This window comes from Rhinolophus sinicus, linkage group LG04 (genome assembly GCF_036562045.2).
Source record: "Rhinolophus sinicus isolate RSC01 linkage group LG04, ASM3656204v1, whole genome shotgun sequence".
Lineage (NCBI taxonomy): Eukaryota > Metazoa > Chordata > Mammalia > Chiroptera > Rhinolophidae > Rhinolophus > Rhinolophus sinicus.
The window spans coordinates 170265678-170285417 of record NC_133754.1 but is presented as its reverse complement, the minus strand read 5'-3'; the positions used below and the strand labels follow the sequence as shown (position 1 = coordinate 170285417).

Below are 19740 nucleotides of genomic sequence, written 5' to 3'. Positions count from 1 at the left end.
TTTGACTTAATAGGTTCTTACAGGTTCTGCTTTCGTTGTAGTACGTGATGTTGCCATGTAAGGAAGCCTCGTTAGACCATGGGAACATGAAGCAGAGACAAGCTGTCTCCCATTTATTAATAATATCCAGATGACTGCACCCACATGAGTCTCCCAGGTAAGACCAGTAGAAAAACCACCCAGCTGAGCACAGCCCTTAGAATCATGAGCAAATAAACTGAATATTGCTTTAAGCCACTAAGTTTTGGGGTGGTTTGTTACACAGTGATAGATAACTGGCACACACCCTATTTTTCTAGCTTAACAGTCTATTCTTTTTGTCCTCTATTTCCAGCCTTGGTGAACTTTGTGCCATTCACAGAAACCACAAGGCCGTTTTATGCTTCTAAGTCTTTGCACATGCTGCTTCCTCTGCCTAGAATGCTTTTTATTCTAACCTTCTCTATTTGGAAAATCTCTATCCATTATTTCAGATCTAGCTCAAATTCTGCCTTCTATATAAAGGCTTCTCCAGCTTCCCTATGCAAAATTACTCTCTCAACTGGGACCTTAATTTAAATTTTATTATGGCTCTCTCCGTATCACACAGCCTTTTATCTATTTATATATCTGTCTCTCAAAGTGGACTGAAAGCTCCTTAAAGGCAAGAAGTACGTCTTACACACGACTGGGTCTTCATCACATACCAGAAGGCCTGAACTATATCATTGACTCCCAATGAATTGATAAACATGGGTTAAATCAATGAATTAGCCTTGGATTCAGGAGAACCACCTGACTTACGATGCAGAACATTTTTCTGATTTACATAGAATATCACAAGTTTCAACATAAAATCACAGCAAAAGCAATTCCTGGAGAAATTTAAAAAATTTTTATTGTTTGCACACAAGAAACCGTTCATTATGGCCCATATTGGCTGCCTCCTTAGTTTTCTCAGTCTGAGTTTTGCTTGGTGATTATTACTCCAGGTCACCAAGGTCTTCAATTTGTTATAAAGTCCTTGCAAGAAACTATAGTCTTTCATTAGCTACCCTGAATGGATTTACCGTCTCAAAATTCACTATACACTTGGCTTCCTTGAAATAAAAATGACCAAAGATAAGTAAGAGCTTTGTCACAGGGCAGGTGAGTCCACGTGGGAAAGAAAATAAGAAAAAAACTGACTTGTTAGGCAAATTCCAAAATTCTGGAACTACGCAGTAATCCTTGAAACTTGATCAAGTTTTAAGACAAGTAAAACCAAGAGTTACTTTTGGAAAACGCCTCAAGCTTCCCCTTGTAATAATCTCGTTTAGGGGGATGAAGAAAGCAGAGAAAATGCTTATGAACTATAAGTACTCTATTATTAAGGAAAACAAAATGAACCTTGAAGTAACCACTGCTGACAACAAAAATGACTTCATTTTGACAGTTAGCAAATTTTACTTTATTCAGAAAGATAGGTATTGAATTTCAAGATGCTCTATTTTCTGAGTGAGTCTAAGGAATATAGAAATTGATGAGATAGCAACCTTGAGGGAGATGGATCAGGGAGAATTAGGTTACACTTGTGAAGGAAAAAACACTGAGTTGAACACACACAGTAGACTGTGGAGTGTAGAATGAGACTGGCAATGCATACTCTGCTTATTTAGATGACATTTGGAAGTCTGAACTGACTCCTTGCTTTCTTCCTGAAACAACTAGATATGAGGCTCACCAGCTGCCAAATCACGATCAAGCGCTGTTACCTACCTTGTGCGCTGCCAGTATATCTATCTTTAAAGACACATCTAGACTAAAAATATCTTGCATTGAGGCTAAGGAAGTGAGGTTCAAGAGTATGCGCCTTGATACCACAATTTCTTCTTTTAACTAAATATTGGCTAATTCTCTAAGATACTGACATCATTTAAAAATTTTTTTTTTATTGGGAACAGTGTGTTTCTACAGGGCCCATCAGCTCCAAGACATTGTCCTTCAATCTAGTTGTGGAGGGTGCAGCTCACTGACCCATGTGGCAATTGAACTGGCAACCCCGTTGTTCAGAGCTTGCACTCTAACCAACTGAGCCACTTGGCCTCCCCATTAAGAATTTATTATTGAAAATATTTGAGTGACCCATGTGAGTAGATTACAGAGGACTGAAATATATCTTCTTCCTCACCCATTATTCCTCTAGATAACAGAAGAAACTAAGAAATACTAGTACCAAGAAGTGGTGATAAGGCGCACTCTACTGGACAGTCGAGACATTTTCATCACCTGGGATGTATATGCTATCGAAGCCATGGAGGGAGCGGAGAAACGAGGCTTCTTCATGGATTGCTACAAGGAAATGTAAAGGTTCCCAGTAACAGACAACTGTCTCCACAGTGACTGGAAGATAAGACCCTCTGGTCTAGAAAAGGTTAAGGTTAAGTGAGGATGAAGAAATGGTGATGGGGGTCTGTGAGAATAGGTGAATTTAAAAATCAGCAGTGATGAAGGTGAAATAGTTACATTTTATTGATTTATTTGTTTTTTTATTGTGGTTAAATATGTATATCATAAAATTTACCACCTTAACCACTTATAAGTGAACCATTCAGTGGTATTAAGTACATTCACAATGTTGTGTAACCATCATTAGTATTCATTTCCAGAACGTTTTGTTATTCCAAACAGAAACTGTACTCATTAAACAATAATTCTACATTTCTTCCACCCACAGCCCTCGGTAGCGTCTATTCTACTTTTTGTCTCTATGAACTTGCCTGTTCTAGGTACTTTACATAAGTGGAATCATACCTATTTGTCCTTTTGTGCCTTACTTATTTCACTTAGCATAACATTTTCGAGATTTATCCATGCTGTAAGCATGTATCAGTACTTCATTTCTTTTTATTGCCAAATAATATTCTATTGTATGGATATGCCACATGGTGTTTATTCATTAGTCTGTTGATGGGCCTTTGGGTAGTTTCTACATTTTGGCTATTGTGAATAATGCTACAGTGAGTATTTGTGTATAAGTTTTTGTATATGTTTTTAATTTTCTTGGGTATATAGGAGTGGAATTGCTGGGTGATAGAGTAACTCTATATTTAACTTTTGGGGAACTGCCAGACTATTTCCAAAGCGGCTGCATCATTTTACATTCCCATCAGAAGCTATGAGGGTTCCAGTTTCTCTACATCCTCAATTAATACGTTACTGTCTGTTGTGTCTTTTTTATTCTAATCTTCCCTTCCTACTGGATATGAAGCGGAATCACCTGTGGTTGAGATTTGCATTTTCCTGATGTCTAACGAAGTTGAGCATCTTTTAATGTGCTTATTGGCTTTTTGTCTATCTTCTTTATGGTAACTGTTTAATGCCCTGTCTGCTAATTCTAAAAACCATCTCAGTTCTGGGTTGGTTTTAATTGATTCATTCTTTAAGGGATGTGCTTTCTATCTTTTTTTTTTTTGCTTTGAATTTTTATAGGAGTTTACTGGTTTTGTACTCCAAATTCACCCTTTTGCAAATCAAATTCACCCTTTTGCAAATCAAGTTCACCTTTTTGCAAATCAAATTCATCCTTTTGCAGATCAAATTTTTCCAGAAAAATGTTTTCTTAATCTTTGTAATAAAAATAAATCTAATGTTATTGTTAAAATTAAACATTTTATTGCATGTATTTAATAATAAACATAAAATACTTATTTAACATCAGAAATGCTTATTATTATAGCTTTGCTTTTTAAAAAATCTATTTTTTCTAAAATAATTCTCCTTTATTTTGTTTGTTTATTTATTTATTTATTTTAAGGTGGGCGCAGCTTACAGTGGCCCATGCGGGGATCAAACTGGCAACCTTGGTGTTATTAGCACCACACTCTAACCAACTGAGCTAACCAGCCACCGCTTACTATAGCTTCACTTATAATGGTTCTCCTGCTACTTCTCATGGTAATTTCATATATATATTCATAAAATAATTATGAAAATCTGTAGGAGTAATAGTTGCAATGGAATGATTAATAACATCTACTAAATGTTCATGGCTTGATGGATCAGCCAAAATATTTCTTGCACAGAACTTAATTTTTTTAAAAACTTCTTCAATGGGGTTCATCATTGGAGAGTATGGTGGTAGAAATAATAAAGGGTGTCTTGTCTGACCTACAAGATCACGATACTTCCTGGGTTTTGTGGAGGCTTACATTGTCGAAAACAAACCACACTTCCTCCAGATTATCTTCATCCAATTTCTGCAATAATCTCTGAAGAAATTTGCAAAAAAATATTTGAAGGAACTGTGGAATGTGCAATTACTTCATGCTACACCGTTCCCTGAATGTTTACTGCTGCAATTAGAGAAACATTTCATCCTCTGTTGGCACGTTCACACGAGCTGGTGTATTAACTTTCTATCACACCTTCTTTCGCTGAAGATGGCAATTAAATACCAATTCATCAATGAATATTATTTTTTGTCTTGCTTCGGGGTCATTTCGAGAAAAACTCAATGTGTACACTTTGCGCATCTCAATTGTTCTCTGAGTGTCGACGATCAATTTATAATGATGCATACTTCAATGTGATCTGTAATTGTTTCAGTCCATTCCTAATGGAATTTAGGCTTAATTCCACATGTTCAGATTCGAGGATCTTGTCACGAATTCCCTTTAAAGTTATGCATGGATTTTCCTCAATTATTTCGTCAATTTTGTTTAATAGCGATGCACTTAATTTCATATTCCTCTTACCACTGTGTTTTTTTCTATCAATATACCACCATTTTTGTTATACTGATTAATAATGGACTTTGCCATATTTTAATTAATTCCAGAGATTTCAGATGATTCATTCACCATTCTACCATCTTCATAACATTTTATTAAAACGTTATTTTTTTTTAAAGATTTTTATTGGGGAAGGGGAACAGTACTTTATTGGGGAACAGTATGTACTTCCAGGACTTTTTTCCAGGTCAAGTTGTTGTCCTTTCAGTCTTAGTTGTGGAAGGCGCAACTCAGCTCCAGGTCCAGTTGCCTGTTGCTAGTTGCAGGGGGCGCAACCCACCATCCCTTGCGGGAGTTGAGGAATTGAACTGTCAACCTTGTGGTTGAGAGGATGCGCTCCAACCAACTGAGCCATCTGAGAGCTCAGTGGCAGCTCAGCTCAAGGTGCCGTGTTGAATCTTAGTTGCAGGGGGCGCTGCCCACCATCCCTAGTGGGAGTCGAGGAATTGAACTGGCAACCTTGTGGTTGAGAGCCCACTGGCCCATGTGGGAATTGAACCGGCAGCCTTTGGAGTTAGGAGCACGAGCTCCAACCGCCTGAGCCACTGGGCTGGCCCCTAAAACATTATTTTTTTATCATTACTGATACAATTGTATATAGGTGGATTATTATGTCGAACAACAGGGTTTCTTGATCTGGATCTGGATGATTCCGACAATGTGACTTGCATTCGCTGGCACAAACATGCTGGCAGTGGACTTCTGGAGTTTGATTCAGTAGGTGATGTTGTATCCATTTACAGGGTCTGAAAAAAATATTCTGGATTTATATAAAAACATCTTAATGGAATCAAAATATGTACATCTTATGGACTCCATATATGTACAAAATACGTACAAATACTTATTACTTATATGTAGCTTCATTTATAATGGTTCTCCTACTACTGCTTGTGATAATTTCATACAGACACTCATAAAATAATTATGATAATCTGTAGGAGTAATAGTTGCAACGGAATGATTAGTAACACCTACTAAATGTTCATCGTTTATGGATCAGCTAAAATATTTCTTGCGCAGAACTAAATTTTTGAAAAACTAAGGCGCAATAAAAAGTTAATACATTGACCGGCCGGGTGGCTCAGGCGGTTAGAGCTCCGTGCTCCTAATTCCGAAGGCTGCCAGTTCGATTCCCACATGGGCCAGTGGGCTCTTAACCACAAGGTTGCCAGTTCAATTCCTCGAGTCCCGCAAGGGATGGTGGGCAGCGCCCCCTGCAACTAAGATTGAACACGGCACCTTGACCTGAGCTGCCGCTGAGCTCCCAAATGGCTCAGTTGGTTGGAGCGCGTCCTCTCAACCACAAGGTTGCCGGTTCGACTTCTGCAAGGGATGGTGGGCTGTGCCCCCTGCAACTAGCAACAGCAACTGGACCTGGAGCTGAGCTGCGCCCTCCACAACTAAGACTGAAAGGACAACTTGAAGCTGAATGGCACCCTCCACAATTAAGATTGAAAGGACAACAACTTGAAGCTAAACAGCACCCTCCACAACTAAGATTGAAAGGACAGCAACTTGACTTGGAAAAAAGTCCTGGACGTACACACTGTTCCCCAATAAAGTCCTGTTCCCCTCCCCCCCAAAAAAAAAAGTTAATACACTAGGTCGTGTGACCGTGCCAACGGTTAGAGGATGCAATGTTTCTCAATTGCAGCAATAAACATTCAAGGAATAGTGTGGCATGAAGTAATTGCACATTCAACGGTTACTTCAAATATTTTTTTGTGAATTTCTTCAGGGATTATTGCAGAAATTGGATGAAGATAATCTGGAGGAAGTGTGGTTTGTTTTAGACAATGTAAGCCCCCACAAAACCCAGGAAGTATCGTGATCTTGTTGGTCAGACAAGACACATTTTATTATTTCTACCACCATACTCTCCAATGGTGAACCCCATTGAAGAAGTTTTTCAAAAATTAAGTTCTCCACAAGAAATATTTTGGCTGATCCATCAAGCCATGAACATTTAGTAGATGTTATTATATTAATCATTCTGTTGCAACTATTACTCCTACAGATTTTCATAATTATTTTATGAATATGTATATGAAATTACCATGGGCAGTGGTAGGAGAACCGTTATAAATGAAGCTATAGCAAGTAAATAAGTATTTCTGATGTTAAATAAATATTTTATGTTTATTATTAAATATGTGCAATAAAATGTTTAATTTTAACAATAATTTAACATCGGACTTATTTTTATTACAAAGATTAAGAAAACATTTTTGTGGAAAAATTTGATCTGCAAAAGGACGAATTTGATTTGCAAAAGGGTGAATTTGGAGTGCAAAACCTGTAAAATGCTTACTAACAAAGAATCAGACTAAAATGAAAATGTGTTGATGAGATGCAGTGTCTTTCTCATTGTGTATGGTATGTAATAAAATATGTAAAATCGGAACAATTCTATTTTTTCCTAAATGGATACTCTCTAGATCGGCTTCATTTATATCGACATTTAACTTACCTTGAATTTGTAAATTTATAAGAAAGAGTTTTTTTCTCTAAGTAATTTGTGATTTAAAGTCATGGCAGCCTGCCAACTGACAGCAATCTGTTTACAATGTATTGATCAAATTAATGTATGTGTATGTATCAATTGGTCATCTGTTGAGTGCTAGTCAGTACGGCTCCATAAGTAACTACAAATAAAAACATGAAAAAAATGACATTATTGTGTTACTTGCCTTTATTGTCATCCCTAAGGTGAATTTGATTTGCAAAAGGGTGAGTTTAGAGTGTAAAACCTGTATTTGAGCCAAACTGATGACATATTCCGGGGAACAAGATCAGGGATATGTTTTCTTGCTTCTTTGCATGTCTGATAACTTTTGTTTAGTTGTCAGACATTGTGAATTTTATTTCTTGGGTTCTGGATAATTTTATATTCATATAAATAAATATTCTTAAGCTTGTTAACAGTTCCTTGAAAACCATTTGATCCTCCTTTTGGGTCTTGCTTTTTAAATTTATTTTTAAAAATGAGATATAATTTATATATGTATTATATTAGTTTCAGGGGTACAAGATAATGATTTGATATTTGTAAATATTATACAAATGATCACAGTAAGTCTAGTTGACATCCACCACCACATATAGTTAAAAAATTTTTTTCTTGTGATGAGAACTTTTAAAATTTATTCTCTGAGAAACTTTCAAATACACGAGTACAATACAGTATCATTAACGATAGTCACCAAGCTGTATATTACATCCTCAGGTCTTTTGACCATCTTCACGCATTTTGCCCATCCCCCTGCCTCTAACAGTGACCAATCTGTTCTCTGTATCTGTAAGTTCATTTAAAAAAAGATTCCACATATAAGTGAGATCATACAGTATTTGTCTTTCTGTGTCTGACTTATTTCACTTAGCATAATGCCTTCAAGCTCTATCTATGTTGTTGCAAATGGCAAGATTGCATTCATTTTTTATGGCTGAATAATATTCCATTGTATATATATACTACAATCCATTCATCCATCTATGGACACCTAGGTTGCTTCCATGTCTTGGCTATTGTAAATAATGCTTAAATGAACATGGGGGATGCATATATCTTTTGGAGTTAGCGTTTTCATTTCCTTCAGATAAATGCCCAGGAGTGGAATTGCTGGATTGTATGGTAGTTTTATGTTTAATTTTTTGAGCCACCTCCATACTGTTGTCCATAATGACTGTACCAATTTACATTGCACAAGGGTTCCTTTTTCTCCACATCCTCACTGATACTTGTTATTTTTTGTCTTTTTGATAATAGCCATTCTAACAGGTGTGAGGTGATATCTCATTGTGGTTTTAAATTGCATTTCCTTGATGGTTAGTGATGTTTACCACTTTTTCATGTCCCTGAGTCTTGCTTTTAAGATTTGATGTGTGGGATTAGGGCAGAGCTCATTCTAGAGTTAATTATTCTCCACATCTGATACAAGACCTTTCTGAGTACTCTACCCCCTGAATCCCGAGCTTTTTCCAGTCTGGCTGGTGGGAACAGATACTATTTCCAGGAACTGATACCTTTAATTCTTTCAGGTGGTTTTTTGCAAGTATTAGGTGATTTCCTCGTATGCATATGTTGATCAGTACTCAGCTAAATATCTGAGGGAAACTGTCTTCCTTTCTCTCAGGTGTCGCTCTCTACTTTCAAATGTGCTGTCATGACAGTTCTAACCACCTTGCTCTCTCTGGACTTGCAGCTCCATTTCCTCAATTCAGCAAGTCAGCTGAGCTCTGCCTTCATTCTCCCTCCCTGCACCAGAACTCTGGGAAGTCTCTCAAGGCAGTGCTCAGTAAGGCTCACATTGTTCCCTGGTTCTCAGAGATCACTGTCCTTTCTTGTGCATTATAGAGTACCTTGCAAAACGTTTATATCATTTGTCTGCATTTTGGTTGTTTCAGGCAGGAGGGTAAATCTGGCCTTCCAAATTGGCTAGAAGTGAAAGACTTGACTGAGTTTTCTCCTGGTTATGGGTCACATGTTCCCATCTCCCTATGAGGAGTAGTATTTGATTGGATGCTCGGAATTGTGGATTTTACATTGTCGAATTCTGTATTTGTCAAACTTCTTCAATGAACGTTAGGACTGCTTTCTAGTGTCCTCATTTCCTCTGCCTCCTTAAACTCTGGCCTCTGTTTCCCCTCAACTCAGCAAGACTGCCAGGCTCTGTTTGGTTCCCCTCCCTTCACTGCAGTTCAGAAATTGCCTCCAGGAAAAAAGCCTGAGAGATGATGGCACTCATCTCATTTGTTACCTTTCTCTTAGGGATCAATCAAGCCCTGTGCTGCCTGTCCTGTCCAAAGAGTTTTTCATACCGTGTTTCCCGGAAAATAAGACCTAGCTGGACAATCTGCTCTAATGCACCTTCTGGAGCAAAAATTAATATACAACCCGGTCTCATTTTACTGTAAGACCGGGTCTTTATAATGTAATATAATGTAATATAGTGTAATATAATATAATATAATGTAATGTAATGTAATAATAATATAATATAATATAATATAATATAATATAATATAATACTGGCTATAATATAATGTAATATAATATAATAGAATAGAATACTGGGTCTTTATATTAATTTTTGCTCCAAAAGACGCATTAGAGCTGACAGTCTGGCTAGATCTTATTTTTGGGGAAACACGGTGTATTGTGCTCAGTTTTTCTAGTTGTTACAGCTGGAACTTTTTATTCCCTTATGGCCATAAGTGGAAATTTTAATTTATTTTCAAATCTGCTGGATCATTTTGATTAGTATTTTAGCTTGTACATTTTTTACAGTATTTTTGATCCACAGTTGGGAATCCACATATGGGGAGGGCTGACTAGTTATATGTAGATTTCTGACTGAACAGTAGTCATGCCCCTAACACTCACGTTGTTCATTCAAAGGTCATCTGTAATTCTTTTCATTTCTATAAACATTTCATACATACTTAGCTTATAATCCACTATCTAAAGTGCTGGGTGTCTAAACCTATTATTTGTTGTTTCTATTCATCCTCACTTGTAGTGATTTATTTCCTGGAGTGGCTTGTGGTGTTATTTTTTTAAATGAGTACATATTTAGTTGATCTTAATCTGCCCAAAACCTGAGCACCTACATTCTGGATGGTTTCCTTCAAAGACTACTAGCATATGACTCCGCAGAGCCAGGGGATACTACTGACCTAGAACTCCTTCAGGCCCCTTTCAGGGTCCTCTCCTCAATCAAGGATTCTTCAGTTCATATACCTGTCTCTTCTCTTCCTTAACAATGTTGTCAAAACATGCCCTCAGGTAGAACCCTGCCTTTCACATGTGCTTACTGCTTACAGCTCCAGTTTCAGCTCGCCTTTTTTTTGGCCCTGTGGATGGTTCCCTTTCTTTCTCCAAATACATCAGAAAGGCCCTTTGCAGTATCTAGTGCACCATGCTGCCAGACGTAGAAACCTGAATTTCCTATTTTATCTCTTATGCCCTCAACACATCACCCACACTTGGAGATGTCACCTGCCCATGGGCTTCAATTATGACCTTTATTTGCAAGACCTTTAAATTTACACTTCCAGCTTTAACATAGCCCCATGTTTTATATCCCACATTCCTAAACGTTGGACATGTTTAGGTGGATATCCATCTGATTTAGACTCAATATATCCAAATCCAAATACAACACCTTTCTCTTCTGTCTCTACATGTCTAAGAATTTTTCCTTCCCTTCACAAACCTCAAACATTTCAAGTTGGAAGAGATTTTTCAGAACTTATTTAACAACTGGGGAAAACGAGGACCAAGGATATTAAATAAAGTTTTGCTCATCACTTCCAATTAATTTCTCTCAAATATCACTTTCATTATGTTTCTTCCCGTTCAAAGAACTTGAGTGGTTTCCCTTGTGCCTAAGCCTTAAGACGCTTGCAGATCTTATGGTGGGAGCCGTTTTCCCTATTGTAATAGTCCCTTCCCCACTGCCCCCGGAATAATCCTTCAAATAAAATCTCTCCTTACAAACAAAAACAAAAACAAAACAAAATTTCAATGGTTTCCCAACATCCACAAGATTTCAGCATAGCACTTAAGGGGTATCAAAACCTAGTTTTATGTCCATTAATCCCATATATGAAGCCTCTGCTACAGGCAAGTGAGTCTGGCCCTCCAAATCTTACTCGTCTTCACATCCCTCCGCCTATAGAAGATGCTTGTCTTCATCCAATTCTGTTGAAATTCTACCTCTCTCTCAAAATACAGCTGACATATCAGTTCCTCTGTTAGTGTCACCAAACTGAAATGTACCCAACTGAATTTTTTTTGGCATTTCTGATTTGTAAATTCATAGAACACTTATTACATTCTGCTTTGTACTATGGCTATTTTTCTATGTTATGTTCTTTCAAAGTTTCTCCAGGCACAAAGCAACTCTTCTGTGTTCCTCACAGTGCCCGCCACTTGTAGCTCGGTGAAGTTGGCTGAAAGAAGAAGTAAACTCAAGAGTTTCTTACCTTGGTGATGTCCGTGTGATCTTTGAGCCCATTGGTCATGCACCAATATCGCCACACATTCAGGGCATACCGCGTGGCTTTGGTAGTATTTGGGCTTACTGCACTGGTACACAGATCATTCAAGTCATCATTAATATTAAACACAGGAAATTTGTTGAGCTTAGTAGAATAGGCTAGAAACAGAAAAAATAAAAGGCATTAAAATAATGTGCCATTCCCTTCTTTAGTGAATTACATCTTGGGATCATCTTAAATAACAGAAGACTCCTCAGAGATAACACTTTTGAAAAATGAAATTTCTATCAAGTATACTTCTATTAGGATAAATAAAGTAGGGAATGACATTTCTAGCATGAAATCAATACAGTAACTTTGCATTTAATGCCAACAATTCTGCCATATAAACTAATGGATACACTAATGCAGACATTCCAACAACAAAGGGGGGAAATGAATGTAGAAAAACAAAGAATGTTCTTTCTAAAGTTTTCACTGGAAATAATAGCATTTCTATTAACAATAACAACAAAAAGATTGAGAGAACACAAGTTAACACATCCTTTCTCTTTACCCTTAGCAGATGAAGAAGAGCTGTTATTTCTCGGTAATATATAGTCTCAATTGCCTTATGTGCCATCCGGGGAGGCTTTAATTACATGGTGTTTGCTATTTCTTTAATTCTTTTCATAAATTACTGAAGAGAATGATATTTAAACCCTGATTCCACAACCCATCAGCTAGCTAAGAATTCAAATGTCAGAGGAAAACAGATTTTAAATTGCAATTGCCGATTACTTCAGCTGAAAAGTGGTTTTCCTCAATGTATCCACTTTAAGCATTAATTTCCAAAGAGATAATCGATCCATAACCATTTGCTGGACTTCTTCGTTGTCTGGGATCTACTATAAGCAGGCTTAAACTGTTCAAATTGTGGTGTTAGGAGGGGAAAAAAAATCAAGGTAGACTACCTCAAAGGAAAAACAATGGCAACCTGTACTTCATCTAATGGTTCGACTCTCCCTGGAATGTTTCCATATTCAAACAAGGCACAAAAAGGTCGGGAAATAGCAAAATAAAGTTAATACGATTACCAATGTTGTCTGCAAATTGGCTACACTTTACCTCACTCACCTCACCTTTCACTGCTCCTGGTGAGGGACTCACCACCAGCCTCCTGCTGTCCCCAGCACCCACTCCCACCCAGGGTACCCAAAATTATCCTGAGAAGTCTCCCTAGAGTCTTCGTACCCATCCAAATCGTCTTTTTTTCCAATCCAAGTTCACTTCTACATAATCCTTCCCCACACTACCCAACTTCCTTATTCTCTCCTTCACTATGTCTCACATTTGCTTTATTATTCCCGGGAGCTGCAATCTAATTGTGTCCAGACTCTCTCTTCAATAGCTTGGTATGCTCAAGAGACTGTGTCTTCAACCCTTTAAGTCTGCTGTTGAACTGGTGAACACACAATTTGCTTTAATAAATGTAGATTAAACAATGCTAGAAATTGTATCTGAAGCAACTGAGTCATGTGGGTTTGTTCCTCTCATCACCCTCAGAAACCGAGCTAACATTATTTCTGGGACTCGCTTGAGTTTAAGGATGCTAGTATAAAATTAACTATTATTACATCTAGCACTAACTGCATGCTTACTATATGCCAAGAGTTATATAAATTATCTGTAAGCTCTAAGACACCCTATTGTTGTACCTATTTTACAAATAAGGAAACGGAACCTCATACATTTAGTAACTTCATTCATCACTCATCCAATATTTACTGCGATACCCCCCTCTCTGTGCCAGGTACAGGGGCTGTCCCAAGTGATGGGGTCAGCAAGTGCCCAGGCCAGGGTTTGAACCTGGGTCAAAGGAATCAGGTACCACAGGAATAGTTCTCAATCAAGAATCCAATTTAAATATTAGCCCCTTACAAAACGTATATCCTGGCCCCCCAAATTTACTTGGATTAATCTTCTGTGAGGAAAACTAAATCTGGTTTATTTAGATAACCACTATAGTTTCACTGTTTGTTTGTTGTTTTTTAACAACAGAAAAAAGGACTTATTTGCAACACAGCCCCGTCCCCATCACTTCAAGACAGCACAGGCATAGAAAAGAATCACACTGCAAGATAGGATGGTTAAGTTTAACTATATGACCTTAAATAATTTCATTTTTATCACAGGACAGAGACTATACACTGAAAATGGAAATCTCTTGTTTCCACTGAAGTTTTGTCAATCGCCCCAACAATATCCTGTATGTGGGAAGGGGTTCAATTCAGCATCATGTGTTTTATTTAGTTATGTCCTGTTCCTCGGGCTTTGATTTTCCTCACCTGCTTTGACTCTGACACCTCGCTGTGATCTGCCTCCCACACAGATGTCCTTATTCACTCAACATATGACACCCTGTCCTGGGCCATCCTCTTAACCACCGACACCTTTCTCACTCCACACTCTGACATCACATGCTGGGAAGCCCTCATCACACTTCTTAGGCTATGATACCTCACACCAGGCCACCCCCATGCATGGAAGCCCTACTCACTCCAGGAAGGCTCAGACTTTTCACATAGGGCTTCTCCCCGTATCTCCCACTATTTCTACGGACGCCCTCCTTACCCTGCTCAGGCTAGCCCACCACATACCTGGCTACCATCCCCAATAGATGCTTTCTTTCCCAGTTCAAGCTCTGTTACCACTTGCCAGATTACTCCCTATTAAAATTTATTTTTTGTCCCAGTCAGTTTCTTACACTCCTCACTGGGCATCTCCTATGCAGATGCCCTCTTTACCCTTTTCGGGCTTCAAGCCTCACTCTAAGCCATCACAGCTTCTTCAACACACATACTTTGCTCTCATCCACCAACAGCTTTGAAACTGAACAGTTCAGGAAGAAAAGGGAAGAAGAAGAAGGAAAGGGGAAGAGGAGGAAGAAAGGAGAGAATTCTAGAACATTTTGTTAACAGACAATGAAACAATTATATATTTCTAAATAAACCCTTGGTGAAAGGAAAATAATGGGAATCATTTTTGGAAAAAGTCAGTGGTAAATATTTCAAACTGAATAATGACAATACAATGCGTCAAAGTTGTGGGATGAAATTACTGCAGTGTCTATAGAGCAAATGATAGCATTAAATTCAGAGATTACAAAAGAAGAATGGTTGAATACCAACTGTACCAGGAAATTATAAAGATAACAACAAATATAGCCAAAAAGTAAAAAAGAAGGAAACAATACATATAAAAACAGAAATCAATGAAATAGGAAAGTAATTTACACACACACACACACACACACACACACACACACACACACACACAAACCCCAGACAACATAATGCTAAGAGATGCATTTGAAAAGACTAACAAAATTAATAAACGTGTAAGAATAAAAGAGAGAAGGCACAAATTACTACACCAGGAATGAAAAGACGGTTATCACTACAGATCCTGCAGATATTTAAAAGTCAGTAAAAACATATGAAACACTTGATGCCAATAAATTTGAAATTTCAGATACAATGGACAAATATCTAGAAAAGCCACAACTTATGAAAACTGAACAAGAAATACAAAATTTAAATAATCCTACACTCATTAAAGAAATTGAATCTATAATTTATCAGAAAAAACCTTTCAGATTCTGATGGATTTCATCAGTAAATTCTTTTAACATTTAAGGAACTAATAATGCCAAATCTAAAGAATCTATAATTTATCACAAAAAACCTTTCAGATTCAGATGGATTTCATCAGTAAATTCTTTTAACATTTAAGGAACTAATAATGCCAAATCTAAAGAATCTGCTAGTAAAGAGAAAAAGACGGAATAGCACCGTGTCTCTTACAGATCAGCAAAACTTTTCTATAAAAATACGACAAGAACAGTACAATAAAATTATAAGCCAACACAACTCATAAACACAGACACAAAAATCCGTAGCACAATATGAGCAAATTGAATGCCTACCGCACACCATAAACAACAAAAAACAATTCTAAATGTGTCATGGCCTAAATGTGAATGGCAAAACAAAGTTGCTAGCACAAAACATAGGAGACCATTTTTGTGACCTTGGGGTAGCTACATATTTTTCAACATGCCATCAACATTACTACCCCAAAAGTAAAAGATTTAAAAATGGGTTTCATTAATATTAAAAAGACACTTATCAAAATGCACCATTAAGAGGGTGAAAAGGCAAGGGACAGTGGGACATCTGAAGTGCATATACCTCCCAAATCAAGTAGAAGGAGATAGTCCAATTAAAAATGGATGAACTTGCATGAGCACTGCACAAAATAGGAAGTATCACTAATATTTTAGGAAATATAAATTAAAACACACTCAACGAAATGTCTTAAATGAAAAACAAAACCTATAAACATCGTGTTAATGAGGATGTAGAATAATAACACTGTACTCGGCTGGTAGGAGTGTCACTTTGTACAACCACTTTGGAGACTAATTGGCAATATCTACTCAAGTTGAATATACATATTCTATGACCCCGCAATCCTACATCTGAATATATACCCAACGGAAATGTGCACATGTGTATTAAATGTATGTATGAGTGGTCATAAAAGCATAGTAATAAATAGCCCCAAACTGGAAACAACTCCATGTCCATAAACAATAGAATGCCTGTGAAATTGTAAACACAATTAATACAATAAATTATTTTAAAATAACAAAAAGGAATGGACTACTGGAATGAACTATATGATTTATAGATGAATCTCAAAAAGACAATGTTAAGTGAAAGAAGCTAGACACAATAGAGTGTGTTGAAATGGTTCATTTATATAATTCAAAAGCAGATGAAATGACTATGGTAAAGTAATATAACTGTCACCTTAGAAGGTAACAGAGACGGGACATGAGGGAAGATTCTGGGTAATGCTCTATGTCTGCCTCGGGGTGGTGGTTACAGCAATGTGTTTGCTTCATAAAAATTAATCAAGCTGTACACTAATGATTTGTGCACTTTTCTGACTGTATAATTAAGAAAATTTTCCAAAACTTCTTAAAGTTAAAAATGTATATACAAACCTAATAAATGAAGAGTTATATAAAAAAAAGTTATACCATGTACTTGGATGGGAAGGCTCAATATTATCAAGCTATTTAATTTCTTTACGTAATTTTTAGTGCAATGTAATTCTAATTAAAATCCCCCTTTTTGTTATTACTTGTCAGGTTGATTCTAAAATTTATCTAGGAAAATGCGTAAGAAAAGGAAGGCAATTTTGAACATAATAATTGGGAGGCCTTGCCCTGAAAGATATAAACATGTATTATAACACAGCAATAATTTTAAATTTAAGTTCTGGTAAAGAAATCGACAAATAGATCAATGCTACAGAAGAGAATCCAGAAAAGATTTGTGTAAATATGCAAATTGATTATATAACAAAGGCTCCAAATCAAATTGCTGGAGAAAGGATGGACTCTTCAATAGATGCTTTGAGTAATAAGCTATTGAGTTGGAAAAACAAAAATAAAAGCAAATTTAGATTCCTATTTTATATCTCATACAAACAACAGATTTCCAAATGGATCATTTTTTCAAACAGCTATTTCCATAAAGAAGACAATTTTCATGATTTGGGGAGTAAGGAAAGCATTTCTGAGTATGACACAACCCAGTGGAATAAAACAAATGTATTAACACATCAAACGACATAAAAATTCAAAAGTTCTGCATTGAATAAACCTTAAAAGACAATAAACAGACCTACTATAAAATACTAATAACACATAAGGTGGCAAAATTCATATGAAAAGCTCCTACAAATCAATTGGAAAAAGATAACCAAGGAAATGGACCCACGATACGACAAGCAATTATTCATAGAAGAAATACAAATGACAAAAAGCATTAGCAATAATCAGATATTATAATCAAAATAAGATGTAATTCATTTATCAGATTGGCAAAAACACAAAAAGGTCCATTTCTAAATGTAGGCAAGGATATGGGGGAACTTGCACTAGTATAGAAAAAGATGTCGAAGAAGACTCATCTGTGGGACTTACACATTTTACAATATGACTATATTATTTTTGCAAGTTATAAAAATCACTTAGACTTTGGAAATGCGTATGTAGGAAAAATAAAATGTTCTTTTTATTTGACCCAGGAATTCCTCTTCTAGAACTTCATCCTAAGGGTGTCATTAGAGATATGTATAAAAAGGTATGCTGAAGGCATATTTATAAAAGTGAAAAACTGGAAACAAGTCCAATCCAACAAAAGCATTATAAAATAGATTTTGGTACTACTATGCAATGGAAAACTACTAATATGTAGCTATGTAATAATCACACTTTCAAAGGTAAAGATCTTTTACAAATGTAGAAAACAGTAAATACAGTTGGACTACAATTTTTGAAAATACAGTTGACCCTTGAACAACACAGGCTTGAACTGCACGGGTCCACTCACACACGGGTGCTTTTCCATAAATACGTATAGTCTGTAAAGGTATTTTCTCTGGATTTTTAAAGTAACAGTTTCTCTTCTCCAGTTTACCTTATTGTAAGAATACAGTATATAATATATATAACATACAAAATATGTGTTAATTGACTATGTTATCAGTAAGGCTTCCAGTCAACAGTAGACTATTAGTAAACTTTTTGAGAGTTAAAAGTTATATGTTGATTTTTGACTGGGCAGGATTGACACACCTACCCCCCCGTACCTTGTTTAAGGGTGACCTGTATATTTATGCTTAAAAATTTCAAAATAAAACACCAAAATGTTAAAAGTTATTTATGGTAGTAAGATTCCTGTAATTTTTTCTTCCTATCTTATTGTATTTATTAGTTTTTGCCAAATTATTCACAATGAATATTTATTGCCTTAATATTTAAAAAGGATTATAAATTTTAATAAAGAAAATGCTTTAAAAAATAAGAGTTCAGTCTGAAAATGTTTGCCACCAAATTCAATGTGTGACATTTCACCAACATTAAGTATGTTATATGTATAAGCCATTTTAGTCACTTGAAATCTCGTGGAAAAGATTATAAATAAATAAATAAATAAAACTATAAAAAGAAAACATTTTGACTTGTAAGCTAAATATTACTCAACTTAAATGCTAACATTCTTATATCAGGTAAGTAAAATTTGTCATAATTTAAATGAGTAACTTGTTTCTTAAAGTACTAGGAAAACATAAACTAAGTTACAGCTATTTATAAAGTAATTTTAATACCATTAAAAACATTATCACACAAAAATAGTCATTATTTCTATTTGCAATATACAGCTTTCTATAAGACTTTGGTGGATTATTCATATATGAAAGGACTACATTTGCATTTCTGCATAAGATTTGACCGTGAGAGAGAACATTATATTTTCGGGTGTTTTAATATGCTTTTCTTCATTAAATAATTTTAGTGACACAACAAAGATGTCTGAAGTTAACATTTAATTATAATCATTTTGAACAACCATTCCTATTCTGCTCAAAGAACATTGTCAAATGTGCTCAATGCAATGAATGGCACATGGAGAATTATATCTGACTGAAAAGATTTTCCTAAACATGAGGACGTCTGGAACCTGACATCTACTTCGTGTGGTATAACTGCACAGTTGGCCGAAACTGCTCCCGATAGTGAGTTTGCAGTGGCGCATTCTGCTCCATTTATAGGGTTTGAGGGGTTGGGGCTCCAGAAAGCATACGATTAATTCAGCTGTAGAAGCCTTCCTAAAGTGTCTTCCCTCCCCCACAGGCTGTTTCTGAGCACTCACATGTAGAAGGGCTTCTCCCCATCCTCAGTGGTTAGAAACACTTGGCATGGAATGCTTTGTCCAGCATGCACTGAGTATATGAGGCTAATGCAGAGTGACCACGACAATTTTGTTTTTCATTACATGGCTTGTTTTTAAATTGTTTGTTGTAGCTACAAAAATCAGCCAGCTTTGCAGAAAACCATTTATTAAATGAATGAAGACTGCATATA

At 36.3% G+C, this 19740-nt stretch overlaps 1 protein-coding gene across 4 annotated transcripts in view; it reads right to left on the bottom strand.

Annotated features, from left to right (window-relative positions):
* The window catches only part of KIAA1958 (KIAA1958 ortholog), a 137147-nt gene that overhangs the window by 13130 nt on the left and 104277 nt on the right, over positions 1-19740 (bottom strand). For all 4 annotated transcript variants that reach the window (XM_074330837.1, XM_074330835.1, XM_074330836.1 and 1 more), the window contains one exon: positions 11742-11914. In XM_074330837.1, coding sequence (XP_074186938.1) covers positions 11742-11914 — 173 coding nt within the window. The remainder of the gene's footprint in view (positions 1-11741; positions 11915-19740) is intronic.